Source organism: Dipodomys merriami, unplaced genomic scaffold (assembly GCF_024711535.1).
Source record: "Dipodomys merriami isolate MVZ:Mamm:240054 unplaced genomic scaffold, mDipMer1.0.p SCAF_9, whole genome shotgun sequence".
Classification (NCBI taxonomy): Eukaryota; Metazoa; Chordata; class Mammalia; order Rodentia; family Heteromyidae; genus Dipodomys; species Dipodomys merriami.
In genome coordinates this window covers 10,936,125-10,957,000 of record NW_027206512.1, presented here as the reverse complement: position 1 = coordinate 10,957,000, position 20,876 = coordinate 10,936,125, and the positions used below count along the sequence as shown (strand labels likewise).

At 38.7% G+C, this 20,876-nt stretch overlaps 1 protein-coding gene across 6 annotated transcripts in view; it reads right to left on the bottom strand.

The window, feature by feature from the left end:
• The window catches only part of Klhl8 (kelch like family member 8), a 67,253-nt gene extending 46,665 nt beyond the window's left edge, over positions 1-20,588 (bottom strand). For 4 of the 6 annotated variants that reach the window (XR_011370047.1, XR_011370048.1, XM_070013211.1 and 1 more), the window contains exons 1-3: positions 20,421-20,584; positions 9,281-9,406; positions 2,225-2,576 (exon numbers count right to left, since the gene is read on the bottom strand). Coding sequence is in view for 2 of the 6 variants with exons in the window: in XM_070013211.1 (XP_069869312.1) it covers positions 2,225-2,437 (213 nt within the window). In the remaining 4 variants the exon portion in view is untranslated. Of the gene's footprint in view, positions 1-2,224; positions 2,577-9,280; positions 9,407-20,420 lie in introns of all 6 variants that reach the window. The other 2 variants (XR_011370045.1, XR_011370046.1) reach the window with 2 other exon arrangements.
• Between the last annotated feature and the right edge of the window lie 288 nt (positions 20,589-20,876).

The following is a 20,876-nucleotide window of genomic DNA, read 5'->3' as shown; positions in this document are numbered from 1 at the left end:
AAATGAACTCCAAGAAATGAAAACAAGAGGTTTTTTTATTGCACTGTTTATTCATTTCTTTTTCTTTCTTTCTTTCCTTTGGTTTATTCCCTGTTGTCACTTTGATTTATATATTCTTTGTCTTGTATGTAAGTTCATCTGATCTGGGGAGGAGAGGAGAATCACAGAAATGGTGGAACAAAGGGTGAACCAATTCAACAGTGATACTAAGTAGACACTATGTTGGAAATGAACTTTACAACTAGGGGGGAAGGTGGGCCTGGGGTGGGGAAGTATGAGAAAATGAGAGAGGGGATAAGACTGTTCAAAAGATATGTATTCATTATCTTATGTAACTATAATCCTTCTGTATATCACCTTTACAATAAAATTTAAATTAAAAATAATAGATGGCTGAATTATTACACTTTAATCCTTTCTAATGAATAGGCATAGACTATTCCACAACAGAAGTACCTGGTATTCTTTGAAAAATTAATAGTATATACAATAATGACAGTCAGTATTACTATTTAATATATACCAACCACTGTTGTAGAACTTTATATTTATTAACTCATTTCTCATCAAAACCTAATTGTAATCCTAATTTTGCAATGGAGGAATTAAAAATGAGGGTCAATTCCCAGTGATTCTTAGGTGACCCTGCCACTATTTCAAACACAGTATAGTCAATCTTCCACTTACAGACTCTCTTGGAGTTTACATTTCAAAACTATGGACATCCTCTAACCTCATCTAAAATGGCTACATCTTTATTCTTCACTTAAGAATGTTTATATGATTACCTAAAGGCTAACTTCAAAATTTAATAAATCATTAATACTGTTTAAATGTTTTACACAGGATCATTGGTATGCTAAATAAGTTATCAGATCCAATAATTTGTTTTACATTTCTTTTCTTTTTGCCAAAGCCAGTGTAGGTTACTCAGTTTCATACTAGGTGAAAATCAGAATGGCATGAGATTAAACATAATATACCATATGGATCAAAGAGGTTAACATCTTTTTTCTCCAAATATTATGACCTAGAAATACTTGAGACACTAAAAGTTTACAGAAACAGAACACAGAAAGGGGGCTGGGAAGGTGGCTCAGTGGTAGAGCGCTTCCCTTGCACGCATGAGGCCCTGGGTTCGATTCCTTAGCACCACATAAGCAAAAAGAAAAAAGCCGGAAGTGGTGCTGTGACTCAAGTGGTAGAGCACTAGCCTTGAGCTGAAGAGCTGAGGGACAGTCCCAGGCCCAGAGTTCAGGTCCCACGACCGGACCACCCCCCCCAAAAAAAAGAAAGAAAGATTATCCATAATGTAACTAATACTCTATTCCAGTACATTCTGAGCCTGGAATTCAAAGTCTGTATTCAGCTGGTTTTTTTTGTTGTTGTTGAGTATGCCCTGATCTGATTCTCTGATTATTCCTTTTATTATTATCATGACATTGTGAGCTCTAAGAACTTCTGTGATCAGGAGTAGAATGAAGAATATACACAATCCTAAAGTGGCAAAACTTATGAGGAAAATGCAGCACTGGATCCATATCAATCTCCAAACAATAATAAATATTATACAAAAAATAAGAAACTAAAATTGTTTAAAAAACAGATTTAAAGACTACAAAGTTCTCTAAATACTTTTCATCGCAATCTAAATGTACTCTACATATAAAATTTTCAAAGCTCACTAGTGGATAATAGCACCATAAAGAAATAAATTACCAAAATATGGAGACACATTAAAACTGCTCAGCCTGGAAAACAAGTAAGAATATTTGATTTTTTTTACCAAATAAAAGGATAATTTAAATGTACAAGTTAAAAGCTTATATGATGTCAATTTATTCTTTTCAATCCTATTGTTCATTCTAGGATTGTTTCAGATTAATTCTGTAAGAATGATTACCAACACTAACTATACTAATTTATGCTAGTCTTTCTTCATTTATCTTTCCTTATAGTAAAATAAAAGCAGATTCCTCTTCAATAAAATAGGACTGAACTAGGTATGGTAATGCATGTCTATAATCCCAGAACTTGGAAGGCTGTGGAGAGGAGGATCATAAGCATGGGTTATATAACAAAACCAAAAAAAAAAGAGGACTGATATTGAAATCATTTTGACCACAATAAAAGTATAGCACCAAAAGTATGCCTTGTACAAGAAGAGCAATCCTCATTTTTCATAACACTGAAGAGGTTGAAGTAAACCAAAAAGCAGTCTTACCTTTAGTGTGACATCACAGAGTTCTCCATTTTCATAAAATCGAAGAAGAGAACTATGAAAATCTTTCCAAGCTTCATTTGCTTCAAAGACAAAGGAGTCTTCACCACCACAATCACTAACTGAAGACCTGTTCTTTATTTGCTGGTGTTGCTGCCTTTTCCCCTTTGGGCAGTGATTCCTAGATTGTTTCCCATTCATAGATTCTGAAGCCATTTGCAAGACTATTCTTTTAATATAAGTCTTTCCTCAAGAATCCCATTTATTCTTTTATAAACAGTTGCGAAGACAGAAGGCAGATGTAGCCACTAAACTTTATTGTTTAAAATTCCCTCAATTGCCATTGTATAGTTTGCTGAAATTGAAAAATAACAAAACACATAAAGACAAACCCGAAGGGAGAAAAATCATTAGTAACTATAACTAATACAATTTATGCATAATCAATCATTAGTGGGGAAAAAACTTTGTAGTTTTTAATGCTAAACATCACTTCATTATTATTTATAAAAACAATTCCTTTCAAATGTAATATGAAAAAATCCAAAAGCACATAACTTTTGAAATGCAGAATGTACTGTCTTCAAAAACAGAGTATGGCGGGGAGCTGGTGGCTCACATCTGTAATCTTAACTATTCAGGAAGCTGAGATCTGAGGTCACAGTTCAAAGCCAGCCCGGGCAGGAATGTCCATGAGACTCTTATATCCAATAAACCACCAGAAAACCAGAAGTGGCACTGAGGCTTAAGTGATAGAGCACTAGCCTTGAGCTGAAGAGATCAGGACTCAAGCCCAGAACTCAATCCCAACGACTGACAAACAAAAACAAAAACAAGAGTATGATCCGCAGTTCAGGAACTTTATTCAGTGATACAAGGGAAAAGCCAAAGGTTATTTTGAATGAATTAAGAGTTGAGCTACATTCTGAAGTTATTATGGTTCTACCACTTACAAACTATGTAACTCTAAGCCAACAAAGGCCAGCTTATACCTTACTTATCCAGTGCAAACAAGAGGATTTTTTTCTTCTTTGTCTTGTTTGTTCATGTATCTGTCTTTGGAAGGGTGAGGGGGGCACAGGAATGGAGAGACAAAGAGTAAACAAATGCAGCAATAGACACTATGTTGAAATTAGACACTATGCTGTAGGTCAGAACAGAGGGAAATAGTGAGAGAGCAAAGGAAGGAAGGGGTGCCATTGTCCAAAAAGAGATGTACTCACTACATGACTTATGAAAATGTATGCCCTCGGGACATCACCATTATAATAATAATCTTAAAATATTTAATAAAAATAAAAAAACTCACTTATTTCTTCTTGGAGATAAAGATAACCCTTACAGAAGTATTTCAAGCATTAAAAATGTTGCACAGCTAGGTACAGGAATTGCTGCATATAACACAAGGACCTGATTTTGTGTTTTCACATAGAACTTAGTATTATTTACATGTAAAATCATCATAATTTCATTATCAATCATATTTAATAAATATCTACACTATCCATATGGCATGCTACAATTCTAGTTTGGAGACAAAAGCAAAGATTTTAAGTAAAACTGCCTATTTCATCACTTACAAGTTGTATTATCTTCTTTTGAAGACTTACTAGCACCTAGTTTCTTCATCTATCTACAAACAAGGATACTTATCCAATCATAGAACTATCCTCACAAAATGTGTAAAATAATGTATTTGAAAGCGCCTATAAAACTATATATTGCAAACAGAAACAAAACCAACAACTATAAATCACACTACAAATATTAGCATTATGAATAGAAAGCTTTGAATGTGACACAATCTTAAAAAATTATAAATACTGAAGGGGAAATAAAAAATACTATAATCAGAACTTCAGCTGTATTTGTGTCCTTTATTGTTAAATCTCTTTACCTAACATAGACATAAAATTATATTTAAGAATTTTTATTTTATAAATGCAAACTGAATTCGATAACACATTGAAAAGATCATATACTATGATCAGGGATGCAGAGATGATTCAACAAATGTAACACATAATATAGCACATAAACAGGATCAAGAACAAAAATAACATTATCATATTAATAAATGTAGGAAAATCCTTTGGCAAAAGTCCAATATCTTTTTTAACAGTCCTGGGGCTTGAACTCAGGGCCTGGGTGCTGTCCCTAAGTTTCTTTGTGCTCAAGGCTAGCGCTCTACCACTTTGAGCCACAATGACACTTCTGACTTTTTCTCTGTTTAAGTGGGAGATAAGAGTGTCATGGACTTTCCTGCCCAGCTTGGCTTCGAACCACAATCCTCAGATTTCAGCCTCCTGAGTAGCTTACAAACTTGAGCCACTAGTGCCCAGACAAGCATCTTTTTTTTTTTAAAAAATGATAAAAGCTCTGAAGAAACTAGTAGCAGAGGAAATGTACCTCAATATAATAAAGGCCACCTATGACAAACCCATAGCCAGCATCGTAGGGAAAACTGGAAATCATTTCCAGGAACAAGATACTAGTGTCCCTATACTTATTACTCACATTTGCAGATGATATGATACTCTTGTGGCTCTAGCACAAAAACAGACATGAAGACCAAAGGAACTGTGCCACTTCTGGTTTTCTGGTGTTTTATTGGAGATAAAGAGTCTCATGGACTTTCCTGTCCAGGCTGGCTTTGAACCATGATCCTCAGATCTCAGCCTCCTGAGTAGCTAGGATTACAGGCATGAGCCATCAGCACCTGGCAAAGGTATTTTTTTCTTTGAGAAAAGACAGTCTCTTCAACAAACGAAGCTGAGAAAACAACACTATCTGCATATAGAAGACTAAGACTAGACCCTTACCTTTTACCCTGTGTAAAAATCAACTCCAAGTGGATCAAGAATCAATGTAAGACCTGAACCTTAAAATTACTACAGGAAAACTTAAGAAAAACTTTGGAAGATATAAGCATAGATAACTACTTTCTGAATACCTCTGCATATAACAGCAAAAATGGATAAATGGAGCTGCCTCAAATTTAAAACTTTATACATATGCTGGGTGCCATGGGCTCACATCTATAATCCTAGCTACTCAGGAGGCTGAAATCTGAGTATTGAAGCCAGTCCAAACAGAAAAGTCCATGAGACTTTATTTACAATTAGCCAAAAGAAAAGGAGCTGTGGCCAGGCGCTGGTGGCTCACACGTGTAATCCTAGCTACCCAGGAGGCTGAGATCGAAGGACCGAGATTCAAAGCCAGTCCAGGCAGGATAGTTCACGAGACTCTTATCTCCAATAAGCCACCAGAAAACCAGAAGTGGCGCTGTGGCTCAAGTGGTGGAGTATTCGCCTTGAGCTGAAGAGCTGAATTACAGCGCCCAGGCCCAGAGTTCAAGCCCCACAATCAACAACAACAACAAAAAAAGGAGCTGTGGCTCAAATGACAAAATACTAAACTGGAGTAAAAATGGGTTAGTGCCCAGGCCCTGAATTCAAGCCTAGAACCAGCGCACACACAAAAACAGTTTCTACACATCAAAATAAACAATTACAAGAATCAAGTTACTATTTACAGAATGGGAGAAGATCTTCTCTAGCTATGCAATAGATAAAGGATTAATATCCAAAGTATAAGAACTCAAAAATTTAAACAACAAAAAAGAATACAATTAATAAACTGGTAAACAAATTGAAGACATTTCTCAGTACAAATGTCTAATATTTAACATTCTGAGTCATGAAGGAAATTCAAGTCAAAACTACACTAAGAGACTGGAAGTGTGGTTTCTGTGTTAGAATAGCAGCTCTGAGTGAAAAAGCCTTGTGAGAGTTTAAATTTAAGCACAGATGCAAAAACAAAAACAAAAAATCTGTACTAGGATTCTATCTCATCCCAATCAGAATGGCCATCATTAAGAAAACAAACAAAAACAAATGCTGGCAAGGATGTGGAGATGAAAAAGGAACCCTTATACATTATTGGCAGGAATGTAAACTAGTGCTACTATAGAAATCAGTATATAGTATCAAATAGCTAAAAATAACATACCTTATCACCATGCTTTATCGACCTTAGGAATATATCTCAGAGAGTATAAATCAAAAAAAAAAAAAAAAAAAAACCAGGACAGATATATGTATACTCAGGGAGACTGCAGTACTATTCACAATAGCGAAGTTGTGGATCAACCTAGATGCCCAGCAAAACTGATGAATAAAAATATGTGATGCATATATACACAATGGAGTATTGTTCATCCATAAAGAAAAGTGAAATTATATTTGAAAGCAAATGGATATAAATGTAATCATCACCTGATGTGGAAGAAATAATTTGTATTGTCAAAGCTCATAGAATTCACAAACTTTATAGACCATGATAATGACAATTTGCCTTGTGAAGGTTAAAATGTGTTTGTGACTTTAAGTATCACTATTCCACAATACTGTGAAATATGTGAAATTTATGTAATCAACTAGTCTCAATTTTTTGGGGGGGAGGTCCAGTTGTGGGCCTGAACTCTGGGCCTGGGCGCTGTCCCTCAGCTCTTCAGCTCAAGGCTAGCGCTCTACCACTTGAGCCACAGCACCACTTCCGGATTTTTTTTCTTCTGCTTACGTGGTGCTGAGGAATCGAACCCAGGGCCTCATGCATGCAAGGCAAGTGCTCTACCACTGAGCCACTTTCCCAGCCCACCTAGTCTCAATTTTTTTTTTAAAAAAAGTGAGAGAAGGGATGGGTTAGGAGCAATAGGTGACAATGTTGTCAGATACTCATATAGTTTTGTAGAATGGAAACTTCTTTGTACAACTACTTAAAGATACAATAATAAAAAATGTAAAAAAAAAAGCAAATAGAACTGAAGATCATCATGTCAACTGAATTAAGCTAACTCAAAAGGTCAAATATCATGTGTTTGCAAATATTGAGAGTCTAGATATAAAATAATGATGATGGTGAAGGTGATACTAATAATAACCTGAGTGTAAAAGGGAGACTAATTTGGGGGGAGGGGAATGAACAGTAAAAGAAAGGTTACTAGTGAGTGAAGAAGATAGAAGTTCCTTCTCTCTATATATGTATATATATGAACACATATAGATATGCACATGTGTATGTGTATACACACACATATACCATGAATAATGAAGTCCACCAAATTCTGTCTGGATAAAGGAGAAGGGAAAAGGGAGGTTAACGGAATATATGAAAAGAGGAACATAACAGAAGAGGTGAACATGTTGAAAATGCACTGTATACATCTATGAATTATCACAATGAAACCCTTTGTACTATGAATGTATAATGAAAAAAACCTGTTGGACATAATTTAGTTCCTGGGCTATAGTTTACTGATACCTGTGAAAAAAATTTAAATATAAATGGATAAACACCCCAAATTAGAGACAGAGACTCACTAATACTATTCAGCAATATAACAACAAAAGAACAAATTAATGAAACATCTAATAATTTGAAAAGAACTCAAAGTATGTTGAAAAATGAAAATTGTAACATGAGATTACACATAAGTAATCCTCTTATCATAGTCCATTTTCCATGGTTTCAATTGCCCACAATACATCTTTGCCCAAAAATATTAGTTGAAAAATTGAGAAATAAACAAGTCATATGTTTAAACTCTATGCCATCCTAAATTTAAAAAGTCATGTTTAAATGCTATGCCTTCCTAAGTAACATGATAAAACTTTGTGCAATCCATGATAAAACTTTGTGCAATCCTGCTACATCCAACCCAGGATGTGAATCATACCCTTGTTTCAGTTTTACTATTCTGTAGATGTAACCCATCTGTTAGGCACTTATTAGTATCTGTCTTGGTTATTAGACTATTGAGATACTGCAGTGTTCATATTCCAGGTAACCCTACATAGTGGTCTAATGCTATGTCACAATACTTTCATCAGTCACCTCATTTATTATCTCACATCATCATTAGAGTATGATACAATAACATTTTGTGAGAAAGGATGAGATCACATACTTTATAATAGTATAATTATTCTATGATTATTATTTTCTTACTGTGTCTAATTTTTAAATTATATTCCATCGTAAGTATATATATTATACAATATACAACATATACAGAAGATATACAATATATACAATATATACAGAATTTGATATAAACTACTTTTCAGGTGTCCATTGAGCATCCTGAAATGTATCTACTATGGCTAAAAAAAACTTATAGAGATGGAAAACAGGTTAATAGTTTTCTGAGATCAGTGAAGGATGAAGAGAAGTGTGGTTGTAGCCATAAATGGGTAGTACAAGAGATTATTTGTGATGGGATGCTACTGTTATCACTACTGTAGTAGTCACATAAATCTACATATCATACATAAGTACACAAATAAGTGAACAAAAATTAGGTAAAATGGACACACAAATAAGTGAACAAAAATTAGGTAAAATGGGCTAGGTGCCACTGATTCATGCCTGTAATCCTAGCTACTGAGGAGGCTGAGATCTGAAGATCATGGTTCAAAGCCAGCACAGATAGGAGAGTCTGTTAGACTTTTATTTCCAATAAGCCACCAAAAAACTAGAAGCAAAACTGTGGGTCATATAGGAGAGCATTGGCTCTGAGCAAAAGAGCTCAGGGACAGCACTGAGGACCTGAGTGGAAGCCCCAGGACTACCACAAAAAACCAAAACAACAAAAAACTCAAGTGAAATATGAGTAAGATAGACATAATAACCAGTATAAATTTCCTATGTAAGATGTTATCACTGTGGGAAACTGACTATTTACTACTGCAATTACAATTACCTTAAATTTTTTAAAATAAAAATAAATTGGAAGGAAAAAAAATGCACCAAATCTTAGCTACAAGCTGTATACAAGATTACCTTCTCACCACCACCTTTTCCTGGGTAGTACTGAAGACTGGGTGCAGAGCCTTGTACTTGGTAAACAGGAAGTCACATTCTCTGTTTTGTTTTTTGTTTTCTTTTTTGTGTTTTTTTTTTTTTTTTGAGATAGGGTCCACTCTGCTTAAGCCAGCACAATCTCCTTAGTTACACTTCTTGCCACAGCTAGTATGTCAGACATACCAATATACATACCAACACATCAGCTTTTTCTATTGAGATTAGGATCCCACAAACTTCTTGCCCAGGTTGGCCTTATACTGCAGTCCTCCCAATCTGAGCCTCCAAAGAAGCTAGATTTACAGGTGTGAGCCACTGTATCTGAAAAGAAACAAAAAGGGACAGTGGATGAGTGGACCAAGAAAATATAGTACAAATACAATGGAATTTTACTCATCTATTAGAATGAATAATACTGTTATTTGCAGGGAAATGGATGGACCTAGAACAAATCATGTTAAGTAAAGCAAGCCAGGCTCAGACATCAGATGCTTTCCCTCATATGTGGAAACTTGATCTAAAATACATTTAGGCATGACAGCATATTCAGGGTTCGATGCATTTATTCACAAATAGACTAAAGGAGGAAGAACAAAGCTAACGGTGTAACTCCTCTGAACAACTAGTATAACTATTTATCAAAATGAATACCAGAAAGTAGAAACACAATGGGGAGAGGATAAAGGGGAGCACAGGAATGGAGGGAAAAAGGGTGGGCAAATGTCATTATATTCAATGTATATTATATGAAAAATGAACTATACAACTTGAGGGTAGGGATGAGGGGGAAAATGAGGAAGAATAAAGAAAGGAAGGTGATATGGACCAAGAGCATTGTAGTCCTCATAACCTGACATGGAATTGTAACCTCTGCCCAACTACTTAATAAAAAAAAAAATTCTTACGTTGGGTGCTGGTGGCTGATGTCTATAATCCTAGCTACTAAAGGAGGCTGAGATCTGAGGATCATGGTTTGAAGCCAGCCAGTCTTCATGAGACTCTTATTTCCAATTAACTACTCAAAAACTGGAAGTGGCACTGTGGAGCAAAGTAGTAGCACTACCCTTTGAGCAAAAGAACTCAGGGACAGCACCCAGTCCCTTAGTTCAAGCCCCACAACCAACAACAACAATAATGAATCCTTTTAACTGCAGTAACAAAAAAGAAAGGTTAAACAGAAGAGACAAAATAATGTTAACAGTAATTTTTAAGTGATTATCAAACAACACAGACTTTAGGGTAAATAAAGTGATGAATTACTTTATAAATCTGGATACTGGCTGGGCATGGCTATAATCTCAGCCCCCCAGAGGTGGAGGCAGCAGGATCAGAAGTTCAAGACTACTTGGTCTCCATAGCTAGATGCTGATTCACAAAGCCAAAAAAAAAAACAAAAACAAAATCAGAACATTACCAAGAGAAAAACACACATGAAAAAAACTTCATGACAATGAATTTGGCAATGGTTTCTTATTTATGACACCAAAATTTCAAGCAAAAGTATACACTGGGACCTCAAACTTTCAAACTTCAATAGAGCAAAAGAAACAACAAAGTAAAAATGCAAATGAACTGGATATCAGTGGCTCATGCCTGTAATCCTAGCTACTCAGGAGGCTGAGATCTGAGGATAGCAGTTTTAAGCAAGCCTAGGCAGGAAAGTCCAATTAACACCCGAAAACCAGAATGGCACTGTGGCTCAAAGTGATAGAGTGCACTAGACTTGAACAAAAAGAGCTCAGGGATAGTGCTCAGGCCCTGAGTTCAAGCTCTACTACTGATCCTCCCAAAAAGGCAGATGAAAACATGGGAGAAAATAGTATTTGCAAACCATGTGTGATGAGTTAATATTGAGACATATAAATGATTTCTAGAACTCAGGACTGGAGGTTTAGCTAGAGAATATTTCAACAGAGAGGATATGTTGTTCAGTGGTGTATAATCCCCAGCACCACCCAAGTAAAATTTCCCACAATAACATAATAACAGTAACAGTCACATGATTCTCTAAAGATGATATGCAAATGATCAACAAGTATAGGAAACAATGCTCTATATGACTAATCATGAGGGAAAAATAAAGACTAAAACGTCCAATGGATGGATGAAAGGGAAGGAGGAAAAGAAGCAAGCACATATGAGCAAGCATGTACAAAGGTATGAAATAATCCCACTGTTTATGGGAATGTAAAATAATTTCTCTCAAGAAGTAGAGCCCTGCTTAGCAAGTACAAGGCAGAGTTCAAACTGCAGAACCACTAAAAGAGAGGGAAGTAACACTAAAAGTGGTAGTGGGGTTTGAATTAAGGTCGTTAGCTCTCACTGGGCTTTTTTCACTCAGAATTAGTACTCTACCACTTGTGCACACCTCTACTTCTAGATTTTTGTGGTTAACTGAAAATAAAGAGTTTCATGGGTTTGTCTGCTCATGTAGGTTTCAAACCTCAATTCTTAGATTTCAGCCTCCCGGGAAACTAGGATTATACTAGTGCCCAGCCTCTCTGTTGATTTGTAACATAAAGTAAGAGGAAGGGAAAAGGAGATGGAAAGACTACTTATTAAACTGCTATGTACAGTATACTCTGCCAGAAGTCTACATATGCTCTTTCATTTAGTCATTGCATTACAGATGGCCTGAACATCCTTGACTTGCCCAAGGTCATACAGCAAGAAAGGGTAGGAACTAGAGTTTCAATTCAGCTGAATAAGCCCATTCTTTTTCTACTGTAGCACAGACTTCATTATTCAGTTTTTATCAAATAAATGTGCACTCTTTGTGAGTGAATGTCAAGACTCAGCTTAAATAATACTTCTTTTATGAAGCCTTCCCCAGTTCTCCCAATGACATTATGGTCTTTCATTTCTGTGAATCTCTATACATCCAATTCTTTTGTATTTTAGACTATGAACTCTTTCAGAAGGCTATGGTAGTAGGGCTTTTTGTTTTTGTGGGAAAAACAAGGAAGGGGGAATACTCAAGAATAAATATACATGTACTCTTAAGATATGTACTGGCTGGGTGCCAGTGGCTCATGCCTGTAATCCTAGCTACTCAAGAGGCTGAGATCTGAGGATCGAGGTTCAAAGCCAGTCCGGGCAGGAAGTATGTGAAACTATTATCTTCAATAAACCACCAGAAACCAGAAGTGGTACTGTGGCTCAAGTAGTAGAGCACTAGCCTTGAGCTGAAGAGCTGAGGGGCAGCACTCAGGCACAGTTCAAACCCCACAACCACCACCACCAATACAAAGATCTATACTAAGATACACACCCAGCTAAGGAGACTACACTTACTATACTTTAACAATATGTATTTGCCTACAATTAACCTGGGCCATGAGTGGTTGGATAAACACTCAGGTCCTGGTGCTTAAACTCAGAGCCTGGGCACTATTCCTTAACTTTTTTGCTTAAGGCTAGCACCATACTACTTGAACCACAGCTGTACTTCATGCTCTTTTCGTGGTTAATTGGACATAAGAGTCTCATGGACTTTCCTGCAAGGGCTGGCTTTGAGCTGTGATCCTCAGCTCTCAGTCACCTGAGTAGCTAGGACTACCAGGGTGAGCCAAGGGCAACAGGCAAATAAATACCATTATTTGTTGTTTCCTGATTTTATATAAAAACAGGGTCAAATCTTCATTGTTGATTAGAAAGGTGAGTACACTTACTACATTTGTCATATTACAACTAAATATCTGAAAATTATCAAGAATCGCTACCTCAAGCCAAGTGCTGGTGGCTCACACCTGTAATCCTAGCTACTCAGGAGGCTAAGATCTAAGGATCACAGTTCACAGCCAGCCTAGGCAAAAAAGTTTCACATGTGAGACTTTTATCTCCAAAAACTACTCCAAAAAAACCCCATGAAAAGTGGTGCTCTGGTTCAAGTGGTAGAGCACTAGCCTTGAGCTGAATAGTTGAGGGACAGCACTCAAGCCCAGAACTCCTATCCAGTAGCCAGAGCCCAGAGCTCAAGGCTCAGGACCAGCAAAAAAGAAAAGAAAAAGAAAAGAATCACTATCTTGGGCAGGGAAGGTGGCTCAGTGGTAGAGTGCTTGCCTTGCATGCATGAGGCCCTTGGTTCAATTCCTTAGCACCACTTAAACAGAAAAAGCTGGAAGTGGCACTATGGCTCAAGTGGTAAAGCGCTAGCCTTGAGCTGAAGAGTTGAGGGACAGCGCCCAAGCCCAGAGTTAAGGCCCATGACCAAAACACACACACACACACACACACACAGTTAAGGCCCATGACCAAAACACACACACACACACACACACACACAATCACTATCTCATCTTTAAACGTTAATTTAACTGCATAAGGTTCAAAGCAATTATATTTTTCCTCATATCAAATGACTCCAGCTCTTGTCCAGACTTTGTTAATTACTATTCTTCCAAAATTATTATTTGTCAGAATGCTGACTATAAGAAAAAGACACTATGTTTGTTCTTAGCCAAAGGAACAGCATACTGATCCTATATTATTGGTCCATTCCTATGATTCCTTGAAATTTACTATATAGCCTACTTTGGCCTAGAAATCACAGTCCTGTTTCTGCAACCACAGTTCTGGCATTTCAGGGATACACCATCATACCTGGTTTTTAAATTATTCATTTGTATAAAATTATTTTTATATTTGAAGTTAGATTTGTACAAGAAGCAACAACTCCAAAAATATCTAAATCAGACTGGGGGCGGGGAGTTACTAATGGAAGAAAAGCATGTAAATAGAAGAGGATAGGAGGGTGAATATTACTGAAGTACTTTATAAACATGCATGAAAATAAAACAGTGAAGCTGGGCACTGGTGGCTCACGCTCATAATCCTAGCTATTGAATCTAAAGATTGTAGTTCCAAGCCAGCCACAGCAGACAAATCCATAAGATCTCCAACAAACCAGCAAAAATTGAGAAGTGGAGGAATGACTCAAGTGGTAGAGCACCAGTACTCCATGGAAAAAGCCAAGCAAGAGCAGATTACCCTTAGTTTAAGCCTCAGTACCAGCATAAAAAAAAATTGAAAATAGAAAAATAAATAAATAAATGAAACCTGTTGAAACAGTTTTTAAGAAGGCGGGAAAGTAATAGTGGAGATGAATCTTTTTTTGGGGGGGGGAGGGTCCAGTCGTGGGGCCTGAACTCTGGGCCTGGGCGCTGTCCCTCAGCTCTTCAGCTCAAGGCTAGCGCTCTACCATTTGAGCCACAGCGCCACTTCCAGCTTTTTTCTTTTTGCTTATGTGGTGCTGAGGAATCGAACCCAGGGCCTCCGGCATGCAAGGCAAGTGCTCTACCACTGAGCCACCTTCCCATCCCCTGGAGGTGAATCTTAACAATGGTACATTATAAGCAAATACACATATCCAATGAGAGTACTGGATATGTCAAAATAAAACCCCTTAGTACAACTAATAAATCCTAATTTTTAAAAATGGTCTGTTTAAAAACTGCTATGTCAAAGCAGGGACATAGTGCAAGTGGTACAGTACTTGCCTAGAAAGCAAGGCAATTCAATCTTCAATATAGAAAAAGAAAGAAAGAAAAACTGTCTCCAATTTAACAACAACAACAAAAAAGAACAACATGACAAGAGGAAAAAAGAGTGAGGCGCAGGTGGCTCACACCTGTAATATTAGCTACTCAGGAGGCTGGGATCTCAGTCCAGCCAGGCCAGGCCCTGAGTTCAAGCCCTAGTATTCTCACATATACAACAACAACAAAAAAAAAATACTTAAAGATGCAGTACTGTGACTGATCCATGAAGTAGCTGCAAATGCTGCCATTCTCCTCTAACCTTTGAAGTCTATGTTTTTTCAAAAAGTAAGTCTACTGTGTCTAATCTTATTTCTATGACTTCCCATTCGTCATTGAATCTCAGCATTAAAATAAATTTCCCTGGAACTTTGGGTCTTCCTTTCTGATGGCTACATATATATAAAACTTAGAATAAATACATTTATAATGGTTTTTTTATAAAGTAAATCTTAAAAAACACTGTTCTGCCAAATTAATCTAAAATTCCCAAGTACTGATTTAAAAGTTGAACTATAAAAAGCTTTCAGATTTCAAAGGAAAATACTGATAACTAATATCAAGGGAAAAAAGATCTCATAAGAAATGATATTGGGCTGGGAAGGTGGCTCAGTGGTAGAGTGCTTGCCTTGCATGCATGAGGCCCTGGGTTCAATTCCTAAGCACCACATAAGCAGAAAAAGCCAGAAGTGGCGCTGTGGTTCAAGTGGTAGAGTGCTAGCCTTGAGCTGAAGAGCTGAGGGACAGCGCCCAGGCCCAGAGCTCAGGCCCCATGACTGGCAAAAAAAAAAAAAAAAAAAAAAGAAAGAAATGATATTACCCCAACTGCAATTCATTCATAAGTCTGTATAGTATCACTTGATCCTATACTTTTCTCCAAGCTTTATGAATGTTAGTTATAACTGATCCAGAATTAGTGACTGACTTTGTATGGTAAAATTGTTGTCTTATATCTAGCAATCTATCACTGGTATCCCTACACAAAGAAACCAGGGCAAAACTGGACACAGTTTACTACCCAACTCTGAATGAATTCAAACTAGACCTATATCCTTACTCTGAATTCTGAAAATGCAATTAAGATTAACAAAATCATGGGGAAGAAAAATGGAAGGATGATATTGATCAAGAAGCATTATAGGGCTGGGAAGGTGGCTCAGTGGTAGAGTGCTTGCCTTGCATGCATAAGGCCCTGGGTTTGATTCCTCAGCACCACATAAGCAGAAAAAGCTGGAAGTAGTGCTGTGGCTCAAGTGGTAGAGCACTACCCTTGAGCTGAAGAGCTGAGGGACAGTGCCCAGGCCCAGAGTTCAGGCACCATGACTGGCAAAACAAAAACAAAAACAAAAACAAGAAGCATTATACTCATAACCTGACTTATAGAATTGTAACTTCTTTGTCCAACTACTTAGTAATTTAAAAAATTTTTTAAACTAAAATCACAAAATACAAGATAGTCATATATAAGCAAATTATAAATTTCTAGAAAAATATATCCATCTCCTTTCCAAATCAGCAATGCTGAAAAGTCTATTAGGACTTAAAATAACTTTAAATTCTGACATATAAGAAATATAACAGACATACTACATAAATATCATCACCTACTTTGGAAATAAAATACTTAATTTTCTTTAGCATCTGGTGTTTTTGTTTTGCTGAGAATAAGATGTCAAAATTTTAGAATAAAGCAAACTATCATTTCATATATTTAAATATGGTGAATTGTTAAATGAGTTCTCTATTGCCCTTCGAAGCTGCCAGGAAAAAAAAAAAAGAATAGATTATCTGTGCTCAAATAATCATCCATCCATCCATCCATCAATGAGTAGAATCCCCAAAGGAACTGTACTATAAATAATATCAAATTGTACTTCTGGAAGAAAATCAAGCACATGGTGCTTCAAAAATTACCTATTCTCCTTACTATACTCCAAAATCCTAATTTTAAAAATAATCTGCAGATTTCCTAATAAAGAAACTTGCCTAGGTAATTGAAACTAATGGTTTTCAGCACCATTGGGAGTAGGGGGCTGGGTTGCAACTCAATGATAGGGAACTTAAATCACATGTGCAGGATCCTAGATTAAAAACTTGGGTTCAAACCTCCACTCCCTCCCACCTGCCCCCCCTCCAAATCTGCCAGGGGTGGTGGTACACACATATAATTCTAACTACTGGAAAAGCTGAATAGAATTTCAGACTGGGAAAAGGGGAGAAAAGAAGAAAGGGAGGAGGAGACAGATGCAGGTTAAGAACCAGGAAGGCAGTAAAAACTTTCCCAATGTATCTCCAATCCTCTTTCATAATTCTTCTTCTGATTTACAGAAACCAGCTAAATCATTCATAATCAACCAAAGGCCAAGAAGTGATCAAATTATATACTTTTACATAAAAACCAATGCTTGAAAAAAATAAAAGGAAACAGTATTTACAACAAGCAGTATTCACCAAATATATCATATTGTTGACATTTTAAAATACAGCATGTGATTAATGCTAGCAATGAATATTATGGTAGATTAGATTGGTGAATAAAATGTCTCCACAGATGATGATGATTAATAACACAATTTTGGCAAGACTAAAGTATATTATTTTTACCCCTCTTCAGCTAAGTAAACAAGAGGTTCTGGTAACAACTTATCTGGTCACCCAGCAGAAATGGAGAGCTGGGATTCTAATCTAGAGCTGTGTAATTCCAGAATCAAGCTGTGTACATCATCAATATACCTGATACTTTCACAAAAGCACACCAGAACAGAAAAAAAGCATGACTTAATTGTTTCACACAGCTTGAAATCAATGAACAAAAATTAACTTGCTTAAACTGCTCAATTTCTTCTAGTTTCATTAGATAACATAAAACTTTTTTCCTAAGTGTCCTACTAAGCTAATGAATTTGCCACTGGAAAAGTCATTTTGTTATCCTAGGAAACACCTTTCACTCATCTTTTTTTTTTTTTTTTTTTTTGTAAAGGTCTGAGATCAGGACTCAAATTCAGTACCTGACAATTTTGCTCACAGGCTAGTGCTCTATTAACACAGCCATGTCCATACTTTGTTGATATTTATTTATTGCCAGTTTCAGGGCTTGAACTCAGGGCCTGAGCACTGTTCCTTAGCTTCTTTTTGCTCAAGGCTAGCACTCTAGCATCTGAGCCACAGTTCCACTTACTGCTTTTTCTGTGTATACTGAGGAATTGAACCCAGAGTTTCATGCAAGCATTCTACCACTAAGTCACATTCCCAGCCCTGATTTTTATTTTTTTATGTCTGAGATCTTTCTTTCTTAACATACAAAAGAAAATGGCTCTTTGCTGAGAATGTAAACATAAAAAGCTTATATATCCATTTTTTTACATAGCCAATTTTTAACGCATGAAACCTATCTGAAATTAATTTTTAGGATCTTCAAAATAGTACATGTGGGAAGAGAGGACTAAAATTTAGGACCTCTAGCTTGCTCTAACACCCTCTAGTCTCCTTCAGTCTTTTTTTAAAAATCACAATAATCCATTTAGTTCTGTACAGTTCTCAAAAGCCCTGATATGACAAAGGAGTCATTTGTTAAAACCCACAAAATGTACTGTACCTAGAGTAGAGCCTAGGGCAAACTACAGCCTTTGGGTAATAATGAAATGTTATTATGGGTGTCAACTGTAACAGACTTCTGGTGAGGAACTTCCAACAGTGAGGAAGGCTATGCTTCTGTGGGGACTCAGATATATACAAAATTACTGTACTTTCTGATCAACTTTGTTGTAAACTTACAATTTTTCAAAGGGGGCGGGTTAGTTTGTCATTTTTTTAATTGTGAACATACTGTACAGAGGGGTTACAATTACATGGGCAAGATAATGAGTAGTTGTTGTTTTTAAAGAACTCTTCACTTCAGGTGGAGGTGGCTCACACCTGTAAACCCAGCTACTCGGGAGTCTGAGATGTGAGGAGTGAGGTTCACAGCCAGCCTGGGCAGGAAAGTCTGTGAGACTATTATCTCCATTTAACCACCAAAATCTAGAAGTGGAATTATGGCTCAAGTAGTAAAGCCTCTAGCCTTGAGCAATAAAGCTCAGACACTGAGTTCAAGTCACAGGACTGGCACAAGAAAAAAAAAATTACTCTTCACTATGGAATGAATTTAATCAAAATACATTATATCTACATCATTGGAAATATCACAATGAAACTATTTGTACAATTAATGTACTCTAATAAAGCAAGGGGAAAAGTAAAATTACTCTGTGAATCGAGTTTCCTTTTAAGATAGAGAATTATATATAGAGGTATATATAAAATAGAATATATTATCTTAAAAACAGTGGTATTAGGGTTTGAAATCAGGGTCTTCTGTTTGAATTAGTGGTTTTAAATATAAAAAGGAGGGTTGAGGATGTAGCTTAGTGGTAGGGCACTTACCTAGCATGCAGGAAACCTTGGTTTTGATCCCCCAAACTGCTTGCATGCACACGAGAAAAAAAAAATGATGATGAAGGTGAGTATACAATAAGAGCATTTCTAGACATTTTAGGCTTATACTATTTGGTATCCAAAAGGCAATGTATAAAAGGGACTCCAAGTTTTAAGTGGGTCAGTCATTTTGACAGACAAATGAACAAAGGTGCCAGAGGGAAACGGAAGGAAAAGCAACAGCCAATGTTAAAGTCACATCTAAGCCGCTTTCCAGGTGCCAGCAGTATTTAACCACGCGGTCTTTGCTTAAAGTACCCATCCTCTAGTGCCAAGACAGCAAGGGAGATGGAGAAAGAGGATTTCCTGGTAGAAAGATCCTGAGCCCCAAGGGTCGGCCCATTCTCAAGATACGTAAGAAAAAAAAAGACAACGCAAATGGGAGAAAAGTGCACCAGGCAGAGAAAATACGCGTGCCATGGCAGGTTCTAAGACCTGTTCCCATCTTCCCAAATCGGTAATATTAAGATACACACACACACACACACACACACACACACACACACACACACACGTATGTAATTAAACAGATTTAAAGGAAGACTGAAACAAGTGTGTGCGCTTGTGTGTGTTTAATCACGAAGTCCGTGCGCCCCAACGCTAGGTCTTGCACATCATCCTTCAAAGACCAGGCATGGGTTAGAAAACACAAAGGTGCTGGCAAATCGGGGTGGGGTGGGGGCTCCTCGAGGAAGCCGACTCGGCCAGCTCGCACCCCGTGGGCGGGGGGAGGGGGGGAAGAGTTAGGAGCTGTCATCCGCACCGGGTGAAACGACTCCAGGAGCGTGCTGGGGGGAGAGGCTGCAGTCCGGCGCGTCAGCCGGAGGCACTGGCTCGGTGCTCCGGGGCTGCACCCCGCCAGACTCCTGCCGCCCCCCGCCCAGGCCCCACGCCGCGACGCCGGGGCTAGGGATCCCGGGGTGGGGAGGGTGCGGCCGGACCCCGGGCGCGCGGCCAGTCCCCGACCCGCAGGCCCACTTAGTCCCCGCGGCGACGGGCCGCCCTCTCCGGCCTCGAACCCTCCGACCTCGGCGCGCTGGCTGCCGCTCGGACCCCGCCAAGCACCTGCTCGTCCTGGGGAGCCCCAGGGCCGCCCGCGAGCCGTTCCCCCTCGAGGAACCGACCCCGTTCCCCGGCCGGCCGGGCCGTCAGGAGCCGCCCGGGGACAGTGGGAGGCCCACGGGGCGGCCCGGGCCCCGGGTCCTCCGAGCCGTGGTGTCCGGGGGTCCGCACGACGTCCGACCTGCGGGGCAGACGGTGGGTCAGCGCGAGCCGACCGCAGCGCACAAAGGAAGAGAGGCGGGAGGCCGGCGAGCGTCGGTTACCTCGGCCGGTCGTTCGTCCCTCCCCGGGCTTTTCCTCGGTGTCACCAAGTCTCCCGAGCGCCAGCGCCACTCCGCCGCCACCAGCGGCGCTCCCCGAGCCTCACTCCGACGACACCCGGCGGTCGCGCGAGCTCCTGCGCGCGTCTCCGTCAAGCCGTCCGGCGTCCTCTCACGCCCGCCCCTCACAGCCCAGGTCTCGGACGCCGGGTGGGAGAGGAGCGCGCGCATGGGCTGCGCACGGTACTCTGGGAAGTGTAGTTTTCTATTCTCCCTCCCGGAGTCCGCCTCCGCCCGCGCTGGTCCCGCGTGGGCGGCCGCAGTCTCCCGGGGCAGCGCTGAAGCCGACCAGCGTCAAGCCGACGTCCCTTGATGTTTAGACGGGACGCTGCATTGGTAACCGGGGTCGTGATCCCGCGCTTCACTTCTGTGGCATAACGAAATTTATTCTTCTGTACA